This window comes from Pelobates fuscus, chromosome 2 (genome assembly GCF_036172605.1).
Source record: "Pelobates fuscus isolate aPelFus1 chromosome 2, aPelFus1.pri, whole genome shotgun sequence".
NCBI lineage: Eukaryota > Metazoa > Chordata > Amphibia > Anura > Pelobatidae > Pelobates > Pelobates fuscus.
In genome coordinates this window covers 330,413,488-330,439,065 of record NC_086318.1, presented here as the reverse complement: position 1 = coordinate 330,439,065, position 25,578 = coordinate 330,413,488, and the positions used below count along the sequence as shown (strand labels likewise).

Sequence of the window (25,578 nt, the reverse complement as noted above, 5' to 3'; positions counted from 1 at the left end):
TCATGTAATAAAATTACACTTGCAGGGTTAAGAGCAGTGGGAGTTGGCACCCAGACCACTCCAATGGGAAGAAGTGGTCTGGGTGCCTGGAGTGTCCCTTTAAATTGACATTTCAGCTGCCATGACAACTTTACCACAATGCATCAGTCAAAAGAATGCAACGAAAGGGAAAAGTGCAGACACCATGGAGAACAAAATGGCAGCACCAAAATAATGAAATCTGGCCCAAGGAAGAAATGATCATGTAAATAGCAGTTAGGGTAGAGGGAAGAGTATAAACAGGACAGTGTTGCAGTAGCACTTGTAGAAAAGTCACAAAACAGTAAAATAATAACCCAAACAAGAAAAGACCAACTCTGAATTTGAATCAAATACCAGTAAGGAGCAAACAACTTTTCTTTTTTTTTTTTTGTCTATTTTCCGCTGTGTGATAATTTAATGACATGCATGTATAATTTATGTATTTCAAAACCATTCAAATGTCATGATGATCCATCAGATATCCGCTGTTGGGTAAGAATGCTCTAATAAAAACAGAGCTCTCTATTGAAATAAATCATCTATTAAAACATTATTGTAATTACTTGGCACAGCAAACGAATATATTGTTGTCAGAATATTTTCCAATGCTATACAAATGAATACAAAAACCTTACATAGTTGCTTTGCAGCACTATTCGGGACCACATTGTTTAATATCCAATAACATTATTGAATCTTGTTTTGTGAGATGTCTATAAGATTGGGCAGACAGTTTTTGGGATCTTCTCTAAAGATGACACAACTTTATATTGCTATAAAATCCTCCTTTAGAATCAAATGTTGAATGCTGTGATTTGTTCAATCTCCGATTTTCTCATTTAATTGATAGGACTTGGCAAATGTGCTGCATATGAAAGTGTTTAAATACTGGGAGTATTTCCAACATGAGATGCATACAAACAGTCCAAGCTAAAATTGCATTATTATTTCACATGTTACGTAGCCCAAAAATGAGACCATATTTAGCAGAAATGTTAAAATTCCTGATTCTTTGGGTGCGTGGGTTAGCACATTTAGGGAGAAGATACTCTTGATGTTTAGAAAAGTGGGCATATTTTATTATAGTGTATATCTGAATTTTCTACATGCTATTCTAGTAAAAGCACATGGCTTGCACAAAAATTTATATATTTATCAAGATGTGGCCCTCTTATATAAAAGCATACATACGTTACAATAGTGGGCGCGCAAAGTTAAAAATACATTTTATTTGCCCTAAATCAGGGAAAGGATTTGTTCCTTGAAAATGCGTAACTGATTCATTGTGGGAATTTTCTCAATTATATTTTATATAGATTTTGTTCATGCAGGAAGAATATCTGCTTATCAAAAATAATCTCGAAAAATCTTGCAATGAATGCTGCAAAGCTTGACAGGTTTCTCCATTTGTCTTCAGTACACAATTCCCTTGGTTCTTGAACATTCTCGCTTTCACAAACAACATTGTGGTATCTGTTAGTCTACCTGTGCCCTAAAGCTTCAATAGGATATGTGACAGCATGTAAGACCGTTGATGGGTGTATTAAGTTGTAATCCTATTTTTCATACTGGAGCGAATTTTTTTTTAACTGGTACTAAAATGAGTGACAGACAGTCTAGATGTTTGGCATTGAGATGACTGCTTTGTAGTTTTGTTATTTGCTTGAGTATTTTTATGAAGGTCTGTGTAGCAGCAGAACAACATTTTAAATTTCTGTACCTTTTTGTTTTAAATTTGCAAGTTGAAGCCTGATGGAATATAGTGTTAATGCATATGGTTCAGCCTATGCAAAAAAAAAAAAAAAAAAAATTGCTATTACAATTGAAGTTTATAGGTTTGCGATTTTCCATCTAACTTGATTCATATTCTACAATCGTGTTTCTATATTAAAGGGACACTATAGTCACCAGAACAACTACAGCTTAGTAGTATTGTATGTATGCAGTTATTCTGATATGTATAGTCTGGTGCCTAAGAACACCCCTAATGGCAGCTACTCACTAATGTTCAGTGTCTCCGCACTTTCCATGGAGACACTGAACACTAACCATCTCCTCATAGAGATGCATTGAATCAGTGCATGTCCATGAGGAGATGCTGATTGGCATTTTGCCACACATGTGCCTTAGCCTCTTAATATCGTCAATTTTTTTTTTTTTTTTTTTTTTTTAATTCTTTATTTTTGAGTGCATGGTTAGACAGGACATCTTGCTCCGCCACAGTAGCTTCATGAGCATAGATAAATCACGGTAGTGTTACATTCATGGCATTTGAACAGTGCACAATTTTTATATTTGCAGAAACAAAACATAATATATTATCAGTTACGCATTATAACTAGAGTTGCTCGCTTTGTCTACGATTAGTATGGAGAACATGCATGCTAAATAAGATTAGGTCTTGTATATTAACGGTTGAAAAATATAAAGTGAGAGCTTAGATTTCAAGAGTACAAGTAATTCCGCTTAGCTACGCTGGCATCTTAAGATATGACAGGTTAACATTGTGTTCTTCCTAACCACCTAGAAGGGATCGTCGCTTTGCCCATCGATTGGTGACGTGGTTTAGGGAGAGGTAGGAGTAGAGAAAACATGCTAAGGCATCGCTTTAGAGGATTAAGTCAAGGACATATGGTTCAGTGCTTAGTGTGTTAAGACAAAGTAAAAGGAAGACAGAGTGGGTCTGATATACTACCAATAATTAATACACAGGATAAGAGCAGTATTTAAACTAAAGGCATGCTTAAAAACATAGATTAGTAAATTGCAGGTTACAGTAAACATCGTTAGGTGTAGGTAGCTCCGCACTTTTTATCGTCAATTTTGATGGTCTCAGCCGAGGTGGCGGGATAGACCCAGCCGCAGCAGACTTACACGCTGCTGGAATAAAGGTATGTTTGTTTGTTTTTTTACTTTTTAATGGAGGGGATTTAGGGTTCCCAAAATAGATTTTTAAAGGAACACTCCACTGCCCAAATGCAGAATCATAAAAATAACGGTTTACCAGATATACCCCCAAAGAAAAGTTGCATGTATTTAATTATGCATTTTTACATTGAGGTTATATCTAAAAACAGCTTGCAAAAATGACAGTTCTTGTCTACTGCAATTTCTCGCAGAGACTGCCTTCCCTTTGCAGACATTATTTTCCCTTAGCCTTAAGGCATGTAGGATACACACCCAGAGGAGGCTTTCCCTGACAACAGACAACATTCTGCTTATCTCTGTTCCAATCAGCACAGACTGAACTAAGAGGAGGGGGGGGAGATACTTTTTTTTTTTCTTTTTCTGGTTTTAGAGAAACCACTACAATTGTCAGCAAATCTGCTACACTGTATAGGTGAACGATGATTCTCTATCATTTAAAGCTGATCTGTAACTTTTTTTTATTTTGCATATTTTCAGTTATATATAAGGAAATGTAGGGACTATTTTTCTTTATACATAACCTCAAGGTTGGCAAAAGGGTGGAGCTTTAGTCAGGCTCCATGGCCTTTTTCATCTTTATCATTGACCGTTTTCTTCCATATTCACCTCCTTCGTACGGTGTGGTACTTCCTGAAGCATTGCATCAGTGATACTCTTTGTTGACTCTCAGTGCTGAGGTCATTGAAAACTGCCAGATCCCCAGGGCATGTGCATGATTTCAAATGCATGCCCAGGACTGGACCGAAGATATAATTTTCAGGCACCACATCTTAGAATCTTCAAAATGGCGGCGCTGAGAAAGAGGCCCAGATGGGATCAAAACAACAAGAGGCAAAGGGAAGACTGTTGGGCAGAGGGATTTCTCTAGTGACAGAGCCACTTTAAGATTGTTGTATTTGTCATGACAGTTAATCTTTAACTCCCAAAGGAACATCATGAAAACACAGTTGTATCAAACTAACCACTATTGGTTCGCAGAACCATCTCAACCAGCTTAGAAAACAAAAAAATGGACTCCTACTGCATAGCTGGTGTTCTATTCAACTTGTTCTAGCTTCAAAACTACTCATCTATCACAGCATTGCCAGCTGATAGGAAACTAATATTACATGATTCACACTTCACTTATTCATTTTATACCAGAACATAAAGCTGCAAAGTTGTGTAAATAAAATTTCCCATTAATATGTTGAGCATAATATTCAATGTTGCTATTTTTCTGAAATTGTTGAGCATTAATAATTCCCAGCATGCATGTGGCTTTCTTATTTTGCATCTCATTTTTTTTTTATATCATACAGTGAACAATCACAAAAAAGACAGCAGTCGAGTGCCCAAATACCCTAATATAATCTGTTCCCAGGCATGCATCTAAAATGTGTTGCTAAAGGATTTTAGTTTTGTTTTTCACATTTATGAACTGTGTAAGGACAAAAAAAAATAACTACACGTGTAACGGTTATACTAAAAAAGATCAGCACCTTTCAACCAGATTAAATAAAGTTAATATTAAACAGGTAGGCAGCACACCTTAAAGTGTAGGGCTCAGTGGTGTATCCTAGTTTTGTGCTGCCCTAGGCAGGACAAAACTCAGGCGCCACCCCCACCCAACCTTTCCCCCCGCCCCGCATTCTAAATACACACACATTCACTGACAAATACGCATACACTAGCTAACAGAAACACACACTAACAGACACAAACTAGCAGACACACACACTAACAGACACACACACACACTAACAGACACACACACACTAACAGACACACAAACACACACTCACAGACACACAAACACACACTCACAGGCAAACACACTCACAGGCAAACACACTAACAGACACACACACTAACAGACAAACACACACTCACAGACAAACACACTAACAGACAAACACACTAACAGACAAACTCACTAACAGACAAACACACTAACAGACAAACACACTAACAGACAAACACACTAACAGACAAACACACTAACAGACAAACACACTAGCAGACAAACACACTAGCAGACAAACACACTAGCAGACAAACACACTAGCAGACAAACACACTAGCAGACAAACACACTAGCAGACAAACACACTAGCAGACAAACACACTAGCAGACAAACACACTAGCAGACAAACACACTAGCAGACAAACACACTAGCAGACAAACACACTAGCAGACAAACACACTAGCAGACAAACACACTAGCAGACAAACACACTAGCAGACAAACACACTAACAGACAAACACACTAACAGACAAACACACTAACAGACAAACACACTAACAGACAAACACACTAACAGACAAACACACTAACAGACAAACACACTAACAGACAAACACACTAACAGACAAACACACTATCACACACACACACTATCACACACACTAACAGACACACACTAACACACACACATACACTAACACACACACACACTAACACAGACACATACACTAACACGCACACACACACTAACACACACACACACTAACAGGCACACACACACACACACTAACACACACTAACAGGCACACACACACACACACTAACACACACTAACAGACACACACACTAACTAATATGATGTCATATTCCGGCTCCCAGCCTCACTCTGCGGCGTGCGAGGGAGCTGAGCAGACAGCTCAGAGGAAGTGCTCCCTCGCCAGCCGCCCAACAAGACATTTGCCTTGGGCATTTGGGGGCGTCTTTTTTTGCCGCCCCCTGGAAAATGCCGCCCAAGGCAAATGCCTTGTTTGCCTTCGGCTAATACACCCCTGGTAGGGCTCCCTCTTAGCCTTACACACAAGTACAATAGTAAAAAAGGATAGGGGGATAGATTGCGCCAAAACAATATTAGTCTACTATGTATGAGCAACAGGATAAAATATATGAATAAAATGATTATTATTTCAAAAACAATTGATATTGTAAAAAAAAAAGTCCAGGGTAGAAATATAGACTTGCCAGAAGAAAGGACTATGGAATTTTTCAGAGAATATTATTTTGCCAGGGGATCAAGGTCAGAAGAAATCTTGAAATTCGTATATAAAAAAACAAACAGACTAATAGTGTAATATATCCCAGAATTGTGTATGTATTAAGTCTATATGGTCCTACTCAAGATTTTTAGAGCTATGACCAGTTCTAGTATGGATAGCTTACATGGGTACAATCCCCATTACAGGATACTCGAGACATTGATAGTTGTTTCAATGTTGTGAAGACCATAAAATGATAAAAGGAACAATAATAGTGCTCACTGTCTTAAAAGCTCCAAGAGTGTAGAAATATATAAATTGCTACTCACATTTGATTGAGCAGACACACTGCTCAATTAATTGCGCTTGAGTGGTATAATCCCCACCTAGAATTCTTTGGAGTAGTCCTCACTGGAACAGAATAAAAACGGATGCAAGGCAGTAGAGGCGTAAAAGTGAAAAATAATAATAATAAAATGGCACACTCACGGTATAAAAGTAGCCAAAATACCTTTATTAAGAATATTAAAAATATCCACAATGCGTTTCACCTTTAAGGCTTTATCAAGTGGAGATAAAAAGAACTGACCTGTCTAAAATAAAGATTTCAGCTTATTTAGAGAATCTATATATCATAAGAGGCTATTTATGTGAAGAATAGTGTTAAATTAGGTTATTTATCGGGCCACGCCACGTGGTTAGCGCTAAGTCTTCTGGGTAGTGTAGTTTTGAGACGCAATCGGCTCAAATCTAAAAACAAGCATTGCTTATGTACAATTGCGACTAGACAGGGAATGGTTAGAGGTATATTGTACGGCTTACCTCTGTACAGACCTAAAAGAGGTCTCCGTGATCTGGGTTAAAAGAAGAAATATTTGGCTGAGATATACATGGTGGAGGCCATGTTTTTGGTGTCTCTAGCGAGATGAAAAAGGCGACCATGTTTTGGGTGTCGGACATATTATTGTGGAGTTTGTTTTTTTTTAAATTCTTTATTTTTGGTATGCAGGTAGGTACAACAGTGCCTGTTTCGCCGCAACGGCATTCGCAGGCTTGTCATTCATTTACATATTATAACAGTTGTGGCTGAATGAGTATGCATACATTTTTTAAAATGAGTATGATAACAGTGCAGTGAACGTATAGTAAATAACACAAGGCAATATTGATGAGTGGCATAGCAGGTTTTGTAAATGACCAGATATGCTGCACTTTTTCTCTTTTGTAATAGTTAAGGTTACAAGAGTAAATAGCACTATTGTACAGAGTAATATAGAGCATGGCATGCCGTTTGAACAGACTACGAGTGCTATGAGTTATGCGTGTATAAGGTACAGTAGTTTAGTTCATGCTAAATTGTAGGGTGAATAACCTGGTTAACAATTTTGGCTTTATCAGGGAAGCCCCCCAGCACGCTGGTGGTCAATTTGGAGGTAATAGTGGGAGCTGTTATGGGGTGGAATATGCAATCCGCTTAGATGGCTTACAGTCAATATGGTCAACCTTAAACGTAACTTTTAATACCGGCTAGGCAATTTATAAGGTGGATAACAGTAAAGGTAAGGAAAACGTGTAAGTCAGCTGGTGTACACTGGGCATGTAGAGTGTAAAGCAGGCTTGTTAGTATTCACTGTACATAATCTACTAGCCTGATTGTAATGAATGAGTATGTGTCTAGCTATGTGGGCTCTATGAGACTGTGGGGACCCATGCGTTCTCTAGTGCAAGAGTTGTAATAATGGAACACTGGGTAAATTGTATTTACTTTGCAGGGACTGGCTTACTACTGTAATCAGAGTCCTGTATGAGTGGATCACCCCCCTCCCCCTCTCACCGCGATATTCCTACTGTAGGACCAATGTCCAGGTATACAGGTCATTTAAACTATCGGGTGTGTATATAGGCTTTGTTTATGCCCTAGTTTTAGTTATGGTTTAGAATTGTATAGAAACATCACATATATACAGAAAAAAAGTATCATATTGACAGACATAAATTAGTTCTAAATTATTCCAAGAACTAGCTAGTGCGTTGTTGAAAACTACGTCTGTTAACGCCGTTCACTGACCCTCAATGATGGCATGGGAAATGATGGCTGGATAATTTTACTAGTAAAGGGGGTTCCAAACCGGGCTACTATTCTTTGCACATTTTCTACATGTATAAAATTATACAAACTATAAAACGTCATCGTGAATTATGAAATACCTCGTGACAACTTCCAGGATTTCCGTGTGTTAGAAGGCTAACCGAGAGTAATAGTATTATACATTTTCCCCCCTTTACCTCATACCTCCCTGACAAAGAGAAAAAAAAAAAAAATAACCATTAGATAGAAAGGAAAATAAGGTAAACCAACGTTAAATAAAGCGAGTCCCAGAGACGGTTCGCAACAGTTCTAGGAAGGCGCTTCATGTTCTTTTATGGCAAGTGGGTGCTGCCCATCGTTCCTGGTTAGGTGGTGATTGAGGCATAGGTGTCAGGCGTGGAGCCTTGCGGGAGGAACGGGATGATTCTTGCTGGATTCCAATTATGGGTGGGTGAGTTTAGCTCGTGGGTGCCGTCTTGGGCGAGTGAGTCTTGTGGTAGGCCTAGCGATTGTAATAGATCCGCTGTGTCCTGGGTGCCTCGTATCCGATGTGTGTTGGCTCCGTGTTGTACCAGGAGTGTTCGAGAAGGCCGCCATCTGTAGCTTATTTTTTGTCGTTGGAGGAGGGGCTCAAGAGGTCGGAGTGACCTGCGCCATGCTAGGGTTCCGTTGGATATGTCGGCGAAGAATGTAAGTGCCATATTGTCTAGCTGGAGGGGGTTTTATCCCGGAGAGCTGACAGGACCGCCATTTTGTCTTTCCCAGTCCGGAAGGTGATTATTGTATCTCTTGTGGCTGTAGCTGGGGCTCTGGCGGGTTTGGGGACTCGGAAGAGGTCTGTGGGGGTGATAGTTTTGGCCTGTCCGGGCGGTAGTATGGTTGTTAGTATGCGCCGGAGTACCTGTGGCAGCTCAGCTTCTGGCACCTCCTCAGGAATCCCTCTAATTTTAAGGTTATTCCTTCGTCTGGCATCTTCTTGGGCCGCAAAGCGGCTTTCATGCAATGCGTTCTGGTGTTGCAAGTCCTGCACGGCTTTGTGCAATGAGGAAATGTCCCTTAGGTGGTTTTGTGAGGAGTCCTCTAAGGAGTTTATGCGGCCTGTCAGGCCTTGCAGTTCGCCCCGGAGAGCTGTGACGTCTGCCAGAATGTTCTTCTGCAGATCAGCAAGTAGTGATTTTAAAATCCCTGTGGTGACCGGGTCAGAATCCGCTCCAGTTTTAGTTATTTTCGCTTTCTGCATCGGGATTGGGGCTGTGGGGTAGTCCTCCCCTGAGCAGTCGTCCGAGAAGTCTGAGCAGCCTCCGTGGAGAGCCGCCATATTGGAGCCGCTGGTGCTGCATGCCCGCCTCCACATATCACCGATTGTCAGCCCCGTAGCAGGTTTTTCAGTCGATGTTTTTTTATTTTTCCGTCCCATGGATGTTGGTAAGTACCCACGGCTGTGCAGGGGTCGGTGAGGATAATTTGGGGTTCAGTTTCCCCGTGTTGTGCTCGGAGCTGCTGTTAGGTGCGTCCACTCGCTTCGGCAGTTAGGCTCCGCCCCATTATTGTGGAGTTTATTAATAAAAACAATTGGTATTTCCCCAACAAAAGGGAAAGGGGTGGATTTGTTTTCATTCTCCCTTGAACTACAGCCACCATACTAGATACAAAGTATTATCTATTGACTCTGAAGCCGACCATGATGAACTTTTTTTTTTTTTTTTTTTGAGATCAGAACAAATTCAAATTCATTTGCCCAAACACCATAAAACACTCTCCCGCGAACCTAAATGACTATTTCACACATTTAACTCTCTTCTTCGCCTTATTGTTTGTTCTCCACCTACTAATTTGACCGCCTCAGACTTTGCAACTGACTTCAGTGACAAGATCTCTACAATCAGGGAAGAGCTCTCTCATCTTTCTTCTTCCCCTTCCAATACTTCCCCTAACCTCACTCCCTCTGCTATTCTATGTTTGTCGGCACCCGCTAAAACTCTGCTCCAGTCCTCCCGCCCCACCACCTGCTTCCTAGATCCAATTCCTTAGCATCTCAGCCGTACTGTCTTCTTCTCTTTCTCTACCTCTCACTAAAATTCTCAATCTATCTCTCTCCTCTGGCATATTTCCATCGCCCTTCAAGCATGCAACTATAACCCCAATTCTAAAGAAGCCCAACCTTGGCCTTAACTCTCTGTCCAACTACCGTCCTTTCACGCTACTGCCTTTTGCATCCAAGATCCTTGAAAGAGTTGTGTATGCGAGATTGACAGACTTCGAGTCCAATTCTCTGTTAGACCCTCTTCAGTCTGGTTTCCACGCTAAGCACTTTGTAGAAACGGCACTAACCAAAGTATCCAATGATCTATTCGCTGCAAAATCTCGTGGTCACTACACTATCCTAATTCTCCTGGACTTTTCTGCGTCTTTAGACACTGTTGATCATCAACAGCTTCTTCTCATCCTCCTCGCTCCTGGTGCTCCTCCTACCTACCCCAGCGCTCTTTCAGTGTTTCTTTCTCTGGCTCTACTTCTTCTCCCCAACTCCTCTCTGTTGGTGTCCCTCAAGGTTCAGTCCTTGGTACCCTACTGTTCTCCATCTATACTGCCTCCCTTGGTAAACTCATTAGCTCCTTTGGCTTCCAATATAATTTCTGTGCGGATGACACGCAAATCTATCTGTCCTCTCCTGATCTCTCCCCGTCCCTCTTGACTAGTATCTCTGACTGCCTCTTTGCTATTTCTAACTGGATGGCTTCCCACTTCCTTAAACCCAACTTGACCAAATCTGAAATGCTGGTCTTTCCTCCTCACGTGTTGCTACTCCTGTGTCTGTCTCCCTCCAAGTAAACGGTGCTACCATCAGCTCCACCACGCAGGCTCGCTGCCTAGGTGTTCTCTTTGATTCTGATCTCTCCTTCACGCCTCATGTTCAGTCTATCGCCAAATCCAACCCTACTTAACGCCAGATAAGACTATTGTACTGGTCCATTTCACTGTCCTTTCTCGCCTTGACTACTGTAATCCGCTTCTCATTGGTCTTACGTGCTCACAACTTGCACCGTTACAGTCAATAATGAATGCGGCGGCGAGGCTCATCTTCCTGTCCACCTGCACCACCCACGCCTCACCCTTCTGTCAGTCCCTACATTGGCTTTCAGTAAGATATAGGGATTAATTTAAAATTCTGGTTCTTGCTTTCCAATCTCTACATAATGCTGCTTCCATCTATCTATCCTCCCTAATACACAGGTATGTCACGTCTAGGCCCTTAAGCTCTGCTGAAGACTTAAGTCTATCTTCTGTCCGTATTCCCACCTCTGATGCTCACCTTCAAGACTTCTCGAGGGCTGCACCGTTCCTGTGGAACTCACTTCCCTCCTCTGTTAGATGCTCACCCAGTCTCCACTCATTCAAAAAATCATTGGAAACCCACTTCATCATAAAAGCATATCAATTAAGCTGTTAATAGCTCCCGACTGATTCCTCTCTTGCAACTGTCATTAGTCTAATACTATCCTTACCTTTTGTGTGACTTTACCCCACTTTACCCCTCTAGCATGTAAGCTCATTGAGCAGGGCCCTCAACCCCTCTGTTCCTGTGTGTCCAACTTGTCTGGTTACAACTACATGTTTGTTCTTCCACCCACTGTAAAGCGCTGCAGAATTTGTTGACGCTATATAAATAACAACATAACATAACATGCCCACTAAAAAGAAAAGAAGAGAAACCTAAGTATAGAAGAAGGAGAGGTGGAAGAAGGGTACAAAAAAGAAAGACAAGAGAGACACTAACTGTTTTAAAAGAAAAGGACCATGGAATTTTTAATTTATCACAACAAGTTTTAAACTCCACCCAAATTTCAGTCCTGAGCAAAGACTTAAATTTCCCTCACAAATCCTTTTGACTCATTTCAAGCTTTCTTAGACATAAATACATTTGTGAGAAAGGCCACATTAAAACGATTCTTCACTAGCAAGTCCAATGTACTTGGCACTTTAGCAACACTAATAACATTCCAACAGACACCCTTAGCTCCACCACTTCTAAGGCACCTTACACTTTAGTCAACACCTCAACAGACATCTCTAGCTCTACTACTTTAAATGGAATCTCAGTAGTAAGAACACACTGACAAAAAAACTAGTTTTTATCCATCTAGTTTTATGTCTGGTCCCATAGGGGTGTTCGGAAAAATTGTTTTACAAGATTTAGAATCTAAAAAACTAAAACACGGAAGTATCATCATCATAATTATCTCGAAATAAACAAATAGCTCTAAAAGAACTACAAAAAGATATTGTCATAAAGCCAGCCAACAAAGGGGCGGTCTGGTAATACTCTTCAAATCAATGTATATAGGGGAAGACAGCAATTAAGACAACTAAATGACACACACATTTATAGCAGATTGACCTTAGATCCCACTTCTACTATTAAAGAGTCTCTAAAAGAATTTTTATCAGCAAGTTTAACATCAAAGATCCTTAAAAAAATTAGTTTGACTACTTAAATATACTTCATCTTAAAATTTCTGTAATTTACTTTTTGCCAAAAATACATAAAGATGAAATGAATCCTCCTGGTAGACCTATTATCTCAGGAATAGACGCTATACTGTCAAATTTATAAGAATATATAGACATTTTATTACAGCCCTCAGTTAAACTCATGAAATCTTATCTAAAAGACTCTATGACCCTTCTCTGTTTTTTATCGAATTTTACTGGAGAACATACCTGGAGGGCAAACCTGGTCACCTATTTTAGATATATTGATGACCTTTTTTTATCTGGAAAGTCTCTGAGGACTCTCTAGAGGCCTTTTGAAATCATCATGATAATATCATCATTGTAACACAGTAGAGAATGTATTACCTTTTTAGATTTGCACATTTTTATCCATTAGGGGATTATTAATACTAAAACTTTTTTTAAAAAAGGTCTGCACCAACACCGGTTTAGACCAATCAAGCTGTCACCACAAGCCATGGCTTGATGGGATTCCAAAGAGTCAGTTTCTGCGTCTTCGCAGGAACTGCTCCTGCACAACATATTTCAATGATCAAGCTCAGATGGTAATAAATCAATTAACAGATACAAATTACCCAGTGCAAAACATTGCACTTTATAATAGAAAAGACATTTTAGAATATAAAAATAAAAACAAATAAGACTCTTTTCTGACAGTTAATTTTAATAATAAAAGTAATGCGGTTAAAAGAATTATTAAAAACATTGGCACATTTTAAAACAAGATGATATATTAAGAGATCTTATACCAGACAATCCCAGCATTGTTTTTAGAGGCGCCTCAAATTTTAAATCAATTCTTACAAACAATATTAACAAAGATTCTATCAATAAAAACATATTTTTTTATCACAATCAAAGGGCTTTTTTAGATGTAATAAATGTATAGTTTGTAAGAGTACTAACCCTAATAGGAAATCCTAGACCACACATTTTTCCTTGACTATTACAAATCATTCCTACCCTATAAAAGACTTAATTTGTTGTAACACGAAGAACGTAATATACCTATTGGGGTGTCCATGCGGCCTCCAATACATAGGGATGACCTCAAGATGCCTTAAAATCAGATTAGCGGAACATTATTAAAGGGTACCTATCCATTCTGTATCCAGACATTTCTTAATACATGATAAAAATCCAAAACACCTTAAATGCAATGGAATCCAAAAATGCAATATTCCTTGGAGAGTTGGAAATGTTATGAAGATGTTGGGGGAAAAAAAGAAATGTATTGGGACTTTCTCCTAAAAACTCTTGACCCTGCTGGTTTAAATGTAGACTTTGACCTTTTGAACTTTTTATAAAATTCCCTAAACATATTTTATTCCTATTTATTCTTATTTTTAATTTTAATTTATTTTACATTTATATGTATCTTTTTACTACCTACTTGTTAAGTTTTTTTAATTTATACTTTTTATTTTTATTCATTTTAACCATATTCCTTATGTTTTTTTATCCATACTTATTTTAAGAAACTTTTTTACTTTGCATTTTATTTCTCTATTTTTTTTCTATTTTATCTTATTATGCACATTCCATTTTTTTCTCAATTACTTTGATTTTTTTTATCGACTTTTATCTCTACAGTATCACATTAAGTATAACACTCACTATATTCATAACACGTTATCTCTTTAGTCATTTTATTATTTTTCCATTTAAAATAATTTTAAAATAATATTAATCCACTTCTTTTCCTTTCATTGGGGGAAATACCATTTGTTTTTATTAATAAAACTCCACCATAATATGGCCACCGCCTTTTGTCTCATTAGAGACGCCTTAAAAACATGGGTATATCTCGGCCAACTATTTCTTCTTTTAACCCAGATTACGGAGACCTCTTTTAGGTCTGTATAGAGATTATCCGTACAATATACCTCTTACCATTCCCTGTCTAGCCACAATGGTGAATAAGCGGCGCTCATTTTTAGTTTTGAGCCAAGCACTACCCATTACTACCCTATAACAAAGATGGCCGCGGACCACGTGATCAACTTGAATTTCATATTTCGAGCGTTTTAAACCTTGTTTAACACTATTCTTAACATAATTAGTCTCTTATAATATATAGATTATCTTAATAAGCTCAAATCTTTATTTTAGAAATATTTAAAATGTTGTTGTGGCGCCAATTGTTTATCAATTACGTATGTATATAAACGCATGTTTGTCAGGTCAGCTCTTTTTATCTCCACTTGATAAAACCTTAAAGGTGAAACACATTGTGGATATTTTTAATATTGTTAATAAAGGTATTTTGGCTACTTTTATACCGTGAGTGTGCCATTTTATTATTATTTTACACTTTTGCGTCTCTACTGCCTGGCATCCATTTTCATTCTGTTCTAGTGAGGACTACTCCAAAGAATCCTAAGTGGGGATTATTCCACACACAAACGCTATTCATTGAGCAGTTTGCCTGCTCAAACAAATGTGAGTACCAATTTATATATCTTTACACTGCTGGAGTTTTTAAAACAGTGAGCACTATTGTTCCTTTTATTATTTTATGATCTTCACAAGATTGAAACAACTATCAACGTCTCACGTATATGATAAGTGGGGATTGTACCACTGTACGCTATCCATACTAGAACTGGTCATAAAGAACGTGAATAGTACCATGTAGACTTTTTAATATATGCAAAATTCTGGGATATATTACACGATCAGTCTCTCTTTGTTTTTTATATATGAATTTCAAGATTTCTTTTGACCTTGATCCCCTGGCAAAAGAATATTCTCTGAAGAATTCCATAGTCCTTTCTTCTGGCAAGTCTATATTTCTACCCTTGACTTTGTTTTAACAATATCAATTGTTTTTGAAATATTAATCATTTTATTCACAGATTTTTTATCCTGTTGTAATAGCTTTATGTGTTGCTCACACATAGACGAGTATTATTTTGGCGCAGCCTTTCCCCCTCTCCTTTTTTACTTATACTTTAATGTGTAATATATTTTTGGGTTAAATAGCTTATTTTCTCTAAAACTGTTATGTCCCAACCCACAGAATTTAGTTTCTTTTAGATTTCAACATAAAGTGACTTGCAGACAGCAATAGAAGCTACTCTTTAGTGTGACATCCGTTTTGTCTTGCCCAAACCATTCCTCTAAGGCGAATAAAATTAAACCATCCATTCCTATGAGAGGTGCCCTCCTTCCACTTTTGATATCTCCATAGAGAAATGAGTGACTTAAGCAATTTCATGAGCAGAATTGTTAAATCTGCACGTACTTGATGGTCTTTGTATATTTGATGCATTTCAGGCTAAGTAAATTATACGGGGTCAGATTTATTCTGCAGTTATTATTCTTTCATTATTCAAATCCCTTGAAGAACAGTAAAAATATATTAGAATTGCTGAAATAAATTATTTTCTTCCCTTTCAAAAGCCAGGAAATCCAACATATAAACCTATATTTTGCTTCTGCGAATAAAATACATGCATCAGAACCGTTGATGCAATGCATCAAAAGCTACTGTGCTAGTCACTGAAACCAAGTAGATATAGACACATCAATATATTTTTAATTCAAAAATAGCTGATGCTGTTTTTTTTTTTTGTTTAATTTGTTTTGTTTTTGGTATTATTCGTTATTAGTTATATTGTAAAATGAAGATTTACACAATTTACATTTATTTCAGTGCAATTGCAGGTACATAGTCCTTAATGTTTAGGGATTGACCAGGGATGTACATCATCAGTTAAAAATGTTATTGCTGTTTAATTATAGCATTACCACCGACCAGTCGTATAATATTCACAGATTTCTGGACCATAAACCCAAGGGGCATTTAAATTGCATTAAATGTTTGGTTAAATTGTAACATACACAATATACAGTGTATTTTCAAATATAGTAACATATAGAAACCGACACTTGGCTGGCGAACAAGAGTTACAAATGACAAATAAGCTTGACCCCTTTATCCATATTGATTCAGGTCAGCTTACTATAATGGGCATCAGAAGTGCATTTGCAAATCCATGATGTGGAGCTTTTGTATGCTATATATGAGTAAGGGATTCAGTGCTCTAGGCTGCATCTATAGGTCTTAAATGTACCACTGTTCTGTAAAACATCTTCCATTATCACAAACTCGATTTATATGTAATAAAAGCATTCATGGTTTTTGAACATTAAGTGCTATTTTTTTTTTAATGCTTTCTATTTTTCTTTCTATTCAAGTTTTCAAGAGACTTAAAACAATATGACAATAAAATCATTGAGTGCAAGTTTGAGAACAATTGTTGGGTATTTATGCGGCAAAGAGTGGACAAAAGTTTTCCAAATTCATATGACACTGCTTTGGGTGAGTACCGAAATATGTCTTAATCTGTGATTATTCATTTATATATATATATATATATATATATATATATATATATATATATATATATATATATATAGTCTTTAAAAAGGAAAACTAAAAATGTGTCTATTTTGCTTTCCAACCTTATGTCCATTTTTTCTTAAGATACTTTAAAGGAGATATATCAAAACGTTATGTTCTAAAAAGTGGTGCAAATATGTAAAATGGGGAAAGTCCTCATTTAAATGCATCTGCTGCTTCCATGATGACTAAGTCACGTTCAGTACTTTGCTCCATCTTTGTGTGTGTTTAATCAAAGTAGATTCTATTATATAATCATGTACAGGGAAAATATTGTGTAAATTTAGTAAAAATCCATTTGTCCAAAGGAACTAGAGCAGTTGTCCTAACATACAAAATAATTGCAGTTTGGGGCACCTGTCTAGTACCCTGGACATAGGCAAGGTTATTCATTAATCTCAGAATTTACACAACTGAAAGACAAATGGGAAATAAACTGAGTTGGAAAAGTTATCCACAGCTACACTTTGCCTCCGTTTTCCATTCATAGGGAATATGTGAAAATTTAGAGTTGAGGTAATTAAGTGAAATTGATTCAATGCATCTCTATGAGGAGGTGCTGATTGGCCAGGGTGGCGTTTGACTCTGTCCCCAGCCAGCCTCCTTAGCGGAGATAATCAGAATTGACAATCTCCGCTAACCCAAAATTTCCTATGGATCATCATTTCTGATTATGTCAGCCAAGGAGATGGATCGGGGGCAAAGCCAGCACCGGTGGACCCACATGGAGCTGGAAATAAGGTGAGTTTTACTAGCTTTAAGGGGGACAATAGGTAACCAGGGGGGCTAGATAGATAGGGGCAGGAAAACATGTTTGTTCCTTTAAGTTTACCCAATAAATATATACTATTTGTGAAAGTTGACACCACATAGTATATCAGATTGTATATTTTGATATGATATATTCTGAGCTTTATCAAAAACAAAAGGAAACCACACTCCATTCCAGTTGAATCTAGGTGCACTGAAGCAGGATCAGCAAATACCACATCAAGAAGGCAAAAGAAGAAAGAGTCTCCAGAAAATTAAAGTGTTCAAACCGCACGCAGGTTTATTTTTTTATTTTTTTTTAATTCTTTATTTTTGCTGTGCACATGGTAATACATAGGCTTGCAATGCCATAATAACAGAAACAAGCAATGATGTCAACGCAGAACATATACATGGCATGAAATAAAGTGGCACATTTTTTAAAGGTATAATAGCAAGTGACGGTAAGAACATCGCTTAATATACGTTAGCGTAGAGACATAGTTAGTGTGCTAGATTACTGAGGCATGTACAAAGCTAGGGTAAAATATTTATGAGAGACCATAGCATTGTTGTCTACTACACAGCAAGTTACCCATATAGGTGTGGGCCATCAGTGGGTTCCGCGGCATAGAGGCTGTAACCTCAGTAGGCATATTGTGCTTAGACACATAGCGTGTCTGTGTCTAAGTATGTGCTTAGACAAATAATGTATGAGTAAATAACGTAAGGGCAATTAGTGCATAGGCAACTAGGGCACATCTTAATGCCGTGTCAGAGTAAATAAGCAATGATGTCAACGTGGTATATATTCATGGCATGAATAAGTGGCACAGTTGTAAAAAACAAGATTATAATAACAAGTAACATTAAGGGTATCGCTTACTATGCGGTAGCGTAGATACACGGTTATTAAACAAGAGTATTGAGGCATGTACAGAGCTAGGGTACAAGATTTATGAGAGACCATATCCTTTTCGATTGCTACCATTTTCGACTACTACACAGCAAGTAACCCATATAGGTGTGGGCCATAAGGTGGTTCTGCAGCATGGAGGCTGCAGCCTTAGTAGGCAGATTATGCTTAGGTACATAGCATATGGACAAACAGTGCATGGGCAAATAGTGCTTAGGCAAATAGTGGGTTATGGATAATGCAAATAACGGTACAAATAATAGTAATTTGGCAGCAAAATAATGCAGCACAGTGTCAGTCCTAATGACTGGGGGCTGGTGAAAAAGAGAAATTAGAAAAACGTAATAAAAAACATAATAAAAAACGGATAAGGCCCATACTCTGTGCGCCCAGTAGGTATCAGTCATCCTATGCCTCTCTCCCAGATGCAAGAAGCATAGTCCCGTGCCCCAGGGGGGTGCTGCTGTCTTTCCCAGCTTGTAAGGGCTTGGCAGAATGGGCCTCTCTGTCCCCACGTGTTTCCCCCTGATACCTCCATGAGAGTTTGAGACCCAGAGTGGTCTCGCCGAGGCTGTTGCTGTCTGGCAGGCACAGGCTGATTCAGAGCGGTGCTTGGTGCATGGCGCTTGGGGCGCCCCTTCTGTTGCCGTCTGCTCGGACGCAGTATCTCTTTCCCTTGTGGTCGGCTATAGGGGGATCTCGTTACTGCCACTCGTACCTTCAGCCGGTGCCTGGGAATTCCAGGGTGATGCGTGAGTGGGCTAGTGCGCCTCGGCATTGGTACTGTCGGGTTCCAGGGGTCTGCCTTCTTGCTCCTTTTGCCGCCAGCCGTATCTTTAGTCCCTTGCTTCTTGGTGAGTTCCCGCCATTTGTCAGTGCGGCCCAGTGGTAAAGTTTTCTGCGTACTCTTCTGTTTGGGTAAGCTTGTGTGAGTGTGCAGCCTGGTGACAGGCCCTTTCTCTGGGGTTGCTGGGAACAGAAGAGCTTCCAGCTTGTCCCATAAGGTTTGGAAGGCTTTGTTCAGCCGGTTCTCTGCCTCTGTCTGTTCGCTTCGCGTGCTGGTTAAGCACACTGTCGCCGCCATTTTGCGTGCGGAACTGCTGCTTGGTTCAGGTCCCGGGATTGCCATAGCGATTTCGCCAGGATGCGTCCGGATCTCCCGCAGCCGGACCGGGATGACCCCCACCGGTCCAAGGGCCTTGTTTCAGTCTGTCCGCCGTGGATGACAGCAGGGGAGCGGCCGCCTCCCTCGCGCCGATCATGCGAGTAGGCCACGCCGGAGGGGCAGGTAAGTTGCCCTGTAAAAGTCGCTTTTGTGGTACCATCCTGTGCCTCTCCGTGTCACCTGCTGCCTGGTGGCCTTTTTGAGCCGATTGGGTCGCTTTTTAATGGTGAAAACCGATTAAATCTCGGTGTGAAGCAGGAGCTGCACAGGTCAGCGTCTTCTCGCTTCAGCGGTTAGGCCCCGCCCCCCGCACGCAGGTTTATTGAATCAAAAGTGACTGTGCGGCGTTTCGAGCTACTAAGAGGTCTTTATCTTATTAAAGACCTCTTAGTATGTTGAAATGTTGCTGCTCTGTCATTTTTTTATTCAGTAAATCTGCCTGTGGTTTATACACATAGAGTGCCTTGAGATTATTTTTTCTTTTGCCATATTTTGAGCTTTATTGATGTGTCAATTTTTATCTTTTTTTGGGGAGGGGGGGGTGTATTTATTTAAATTTTTATGTACACTTTATATATAAAATATTTTACCATGTAGAATACATTGAAATTTCAGTCCGGAAATGTTATGTCCTGTGCCCACAAACATTTTTTACAATAGCACCAATATAATAAAGTTACAAAATATATAAACTTCACAAAGAACAGGTAAGATATAAGCAAGCAGGTGCATACTCTATATCCCCATGTTCAATGACTGGCATTAGCATTTGTAGTACATGTTTTCCTTACTGTGGGGCTTATCTAGGATTTGTTTCTGTACAGGGCACCTAGTTTTGGATAAAATGTTGATGAGTTTTTCAATGTGAAGACCAAAACATAGTTTGGGGTCTAGCAACATACCTAGATATTTGAAAGAACTGACTTTGGTCAGTGTGCTTTTTGATTTTGTTCTGATGCATAGATGGGAATTTTGTAATTTAGGTACTGTTTAAAAGATCATTTTGACAGTTTTGTCAATGTTAAAGGACCACTCTAGTGCCAGGAAAACATACTCGTTTTCCTGGCACTAGAGTGCCCTGAGGGTGCCCCCACCCTCAGGGACCCACTCCCTCCGGGCTCTGGGGGGAGGAAGGGGTTAAACTTACCTCTTTCTCCAGCGCCGGGCGGGGAGCTTTCCTCCTCCTCTCCTTCTTCCTTGCGACGTCATCGGCTGAATGCGCATGCGCGGCAGGAGCCGCGCTCGCATTCAGCCGGTCGCATAGGAAAGCATTTACAATGCTTTCCTATGGACGCTTGCGTGCTCTCACTGTGATTTTCACAGTGAGAAGCACGCAGGCGCCTCTAGCGGCTGTCAATGAGACAGCCACTAGAGGTTTTGGAGGCTGGATTAACCCTCAGTATAAACATAGCAGTTTCTCTGAAACTGCTATGTTTATAAAAAAAAAAAAAGGGGTTAATCCTAGAAGGAACCTGGCTCACCGACCACCTCATTAAGCTGAAGTGGTCTGGGTGCCTAGAGTGGTCCTTTAAGGAAAAGTTTCTCTAATCCATTTTTCTACCTCTGTGACCTGGTCTTGGAGCATAGCCTCAAGCCGTGGTAAATTTGGTTTGCTAGTGTAGATTAGAGTGTCTTCTACGTACATGTGTACAGTTCAGGCTTTGCAGACGTTAGGCAGGTTATTTCTGAATAATGTGAATAGTAGAAGGCCAAGTATGTATCCTTTGGGAACACCACACGTGACTGGAAGATGGAGGGAGGCTCTGTCAGAAATGGATACATATTGTGATTGATCCAATACATGTTATAGAAGCCAGCTTAACGGATGATCACCCATGGAGTTTTTACATTTTTGCCATGGTGTACTGTACACCCGCACCGATCCTTTCCTCTGGCCACGCGGGCAGAACGCATTGCGTTGCCGAATTGCCTCGGGCCTCGCTGCTCAGATATAATACTTACCTTCGGTTCCACGAACGGCTCCCTCTGCTGGTTCACGGTACGAACTGCAACCTCTAAAATAAAGAAATAGCCATGATGTCATTCAGTGGCGTACTAAAGAGGGGGTGGTCCGCCCCAGGTGCCACCAGGGTGGGGGGTGCCATGACCCTGGTCTGGGGGCTGTGTGAGCTGTGGCCGCACAGTACCCCCCCATGGTAGTTAGGGTGCCGTGCGGCCAGAACAGCTCACACACTCAAGGAGCAGCTGAACTGGCCGCAAGGAATGAAAGTGGGGATGGAGCTAAACAAAATCGGGGCAGTGCCAAACCGACATCGGGGGCGGGGCTTAATACAGCCCTTACCCGCTGCTGTGCAGCAAGATGGAATCCCTTCCTCTCCACCTAACAGGCTCCAGGGAAGGACTCCAGGGAATCCACTCCTCCTCCAGCTCCTGTCTGTAAGTAATAGTGTGTGTGTGTGTGTGTGTGTGTGTGTGTGTGTGACTGTGTCTGTAAAACTGTCTGCCTGTAACTGTGTGTGTGTGTGTGTGTGTGACTGTGTCTGTAAAACTGTCTGCCTGTAACTGTGTGAGTATGTGACTGTGTCTGTAAAACTGTCTGCCTGTAACTGTGTGTGTGTGTGTGTGTGTGTGTGTGTGTGTAACTGTCTTCCTGTAAGTGTGTGTGTAACTGTCTTCCTGTAAGTGTGTGTGTAACTGTCTTCCTGTAACTGTGTGTGACTGTCTGCCTGTGACTGTTTGATGTTGCCTGTAACCATGTGTGACTATCTGTCTGTGACTGTGTGCATGTGACTGTCTGCTGCTGCCTTTTACTGTGTGTGTGTGACTGTATGCCTGTGACCGTGTGTGTGTGAATGTATATTTGATTGTCTGCCTGTAACTGTGTGTGTGACTGTATGCCTGTAACTGTGTGTGTGACTGTCTGCCTGTAAATGTGTGTGTGGGGCTGCAGGGATTTTGTAGAAGGGGGCAGGGGTTTTGTATTGGGACAGGAGTCTTTATAAGGGGATTTGTGGAAGTGGGTTGCAGGGGTTTTGTAGACGGGGCAGTACAAGATTTGTGGAAGGGGGCGGTACAGGGGTTTTGTAGGAGGGACGGGGCACACAAGGGTTTTGTAGAAGGGGGCTGACAGCGGTTTTGCAAAGTTTCCTCCAAATTTGTTTAATAAATAAAAAAAAAAGGAAAACATTAAAAAAATGTTACAGGGTTTTTTTTGGGTGGGGGGAGGGGGTGGAAAGGGAGGTTGAGAGGGTGCCAAACCCAGGATCTGCCCCGGGTGCCAAATGCTCTAGGTACGCCCATGATGTAATTACCTTTAAGGGACCACATCATCTAGGCAACCCAATGCTTTTTGGGCTCACAGAGATGACGTGGACCAACGGGAACTCTTGAGCCTATTTAAGGCTTATTCTAGCCTCCATTCTTTGCCCTATCGTGTTTTCTGTTTGGGCCCTCGTTTAGTTCTCTTAGTTATTCCCTTGTGATTTCCTGTGTTTGACCCCTGCTTCGTATTTGACTCGTGATTTATGGTATCCTGACCTCTGCTTTGTCTTGGCTCTGAGTATTTCTGTTATTCCTGTCCTTGATTTATCTTGACCATATTTCTTTTTGTATTAATATGCTAAGTCCGGCCATTCTAAGACTCAGTAATACGCCATTCGGATCCATTTTTTGTGGCTTTCTCTTTTCCTGTGGGTTGGGGTAGGACTCCCGTGACACTTGGCAAAATCAAGGAAAATAGCTTCAGTTAGGTATCCTTGTTCCATGCCATTTTGGATGGCATTGTAAATGTTTAAGAGGTCTGTTGTAGTTGAGTAATTTGATGAAGGCCTAATTGATCAGGGGTTAGATAGTTTGAATGTTGAGAATACTCATAGTTGCGTCTGAACGCATTTTTCCAAGATTTTCGGCAATACAGGTAGCAATGATATTGGAGGATAGATACTAATGTATTGTCACCACTTTTATAGATAGGTACTACTCTTACAGTCTTTCAAACTTTGGCTGTGTATCCAGACACTAAGGGTTCATTGTATTTTTGCTGCTTATTTTTTTCAAGTTTGTGTGTCCCACTGTAACACAATTACAGATTAATGTGACTTTTTTAAAAATAATTGTGACAAGCAAATTGTAACATACGGCTCAAACAAAATAAAAGGTAAAAAAATAAATAAGGAGTCTCAGTACCTCTTGAATGCACTGTATTTAGTTCTCCCATGATCACTCCCAATTATTTAATTTGTGAGCCTGCACATTAATTCACCTTTCTGAATGTTGCTCCTGTAATCTAAACCTTTTTTATTTTAAAGGAACACTATATGGTCAGGAACACACACACGTATTCCTGACCCTATAGTGTTAAAACCACCATTTTGCCTCCCTAAATATAGTAAAATCTTATTTGTATTCAAGTCTGGAGCTCCTGCCTCTGCTGCTGACCTACCTTTGACCTGTGACATAATCAGAAGTGGTGGTGTGAGCCAATCACAATGCTTCCCCATAGGATTGGCTGAGACTGTCAAGGAGGCAGATCAGGGACAGAACCAGCACAAGTCAAACACAGCCGTGGCCAATCAGCATCTCCTCATAGAGATACGTTGAATCAATGCATCTCTATGAGGAAACTTCACTGTCTGCATGCAGTGTGTGGAGATACTGAATGTTGTGATGCACACTAAGCAGGACTGCCCCAGGAAGAACATCTAACAGCCATCTAAGGAGTGGCCAGTAAATGTATCACTAGGCAGTAATGTAAACACTGCATTTTCTCTGAAAAGACTGTGTTTACTGTCAAACGCCTGAAGGGAATGATTCTACTAACACAAACAAATGCAAAAAGCTGAAGTTGTTCTGGTGACTATAGTGTCCCTTTAATTTAGAACAAGTAGACATATTATGTGTGAATTTTTGACATAATGTGTATGGTCTAGAGCAGTGTTTCCCAACCCAGTCCTCAAGGCACACCTACCAGTCCAGGATTTAAGGATTACCCAGTTTTGTCTATGGTGTTTTTTCTTTTTTTTCTAAAAACACCTTAGACAAAACTGGGTAATCCTTAAATCCTGGACTGGTAGGTGTGCCTTGAGGACTGGGTTGGGAAACACTGGTCTAGAGCACAGGGAAAGGGGTTTGCTAGCATGTATCTGAGTTTTTATTGATTTACGCAACTCCATTACACTAGCAGTGTTTACTCAGGGATGAATATACAAAAGACATAGATCATAATGTATATTAATTTATTTCTGATTTCTCCTCAGCTGTCTGTAATAGCATCAAAAATCCAGTTACTAAGGAAATCCTTTTTCAGTTCATCGATAGATGTACAGCAGCTGTTCAAGGGCAAAACCAGAGAAACCCATTGGATCCAGATGCCGAACTCATGCCACCACCTCCCCCTAAAAGGCCACGGTAGTTCACTTAAAAACAAATTTTTATGAGAGGTGTAACTCATACCTGACTCTTAGGAAGACCCAACAAGCATGTTTTGTCAATTACAAACTGCAGGTTGTTTTTTTTTGGGGGGGGGGGGGGGTTTGGAGTAAATTTTTTGTTTACAGGCTACAAGTTTTCAGTTGTTCAGAATGTACCTTACTTCTTCCAAAATGCTACATCAAACACTTGAGCAGTGCACTTATTTTTAAATAAGTTTGAAGAAAGACTATGATACCGTTCCTTACCAGTTCATCCATTTGAGGTATTAAAGTTATACTTTACTATGTTTGTTTGGTTATTTTTTTATCTTTTGTTTTCTTTTGTGTGTTTTTTTTTCTTTCCCTTAGGAGTTGTATTATTTAACTGATATCTGTTTGTCATGGCTTTAATTTAAGATTATTTTCTTATGGATT

At 39.9% G+C, this 25,578-nt stretch overlaps 1 protein-coding gene across 2 annotated transcripts in view; it reads left to right on the top strand.

Moving 5' to 3' along the window:
* RNGTT (RNA guanylyltransferase and 5'-phosphatase) overlaps nt 1-25,244 on the top strand; it is a 444,501-nt gene extending 419,257 nt beyond the window's left edge. Inside the window, exons 15-16 of one of the 2 annotated variants that reach the window (XM_063443564.1) lie at nt 16,739-16,862; nt 24,991-25,244. In XM_063443564.1, coding sequence (XP_063299634.1) covers nt 16,739-16,862; nt 24,991-25,145 — 279 coding nt within the window. In that variant the 3' untranslated portion in view covers nt 25,146-25,244. Of the gene's footprint in view, nt 1-16,738; nt 16,863-24,990 lie in introns of those variants that run through there. The other variant, XM_063443565.1, reaches the window with a different exon arrangement.
* Nucleotides 25,245-25,578: the final 334 nt, after the last annotated feature.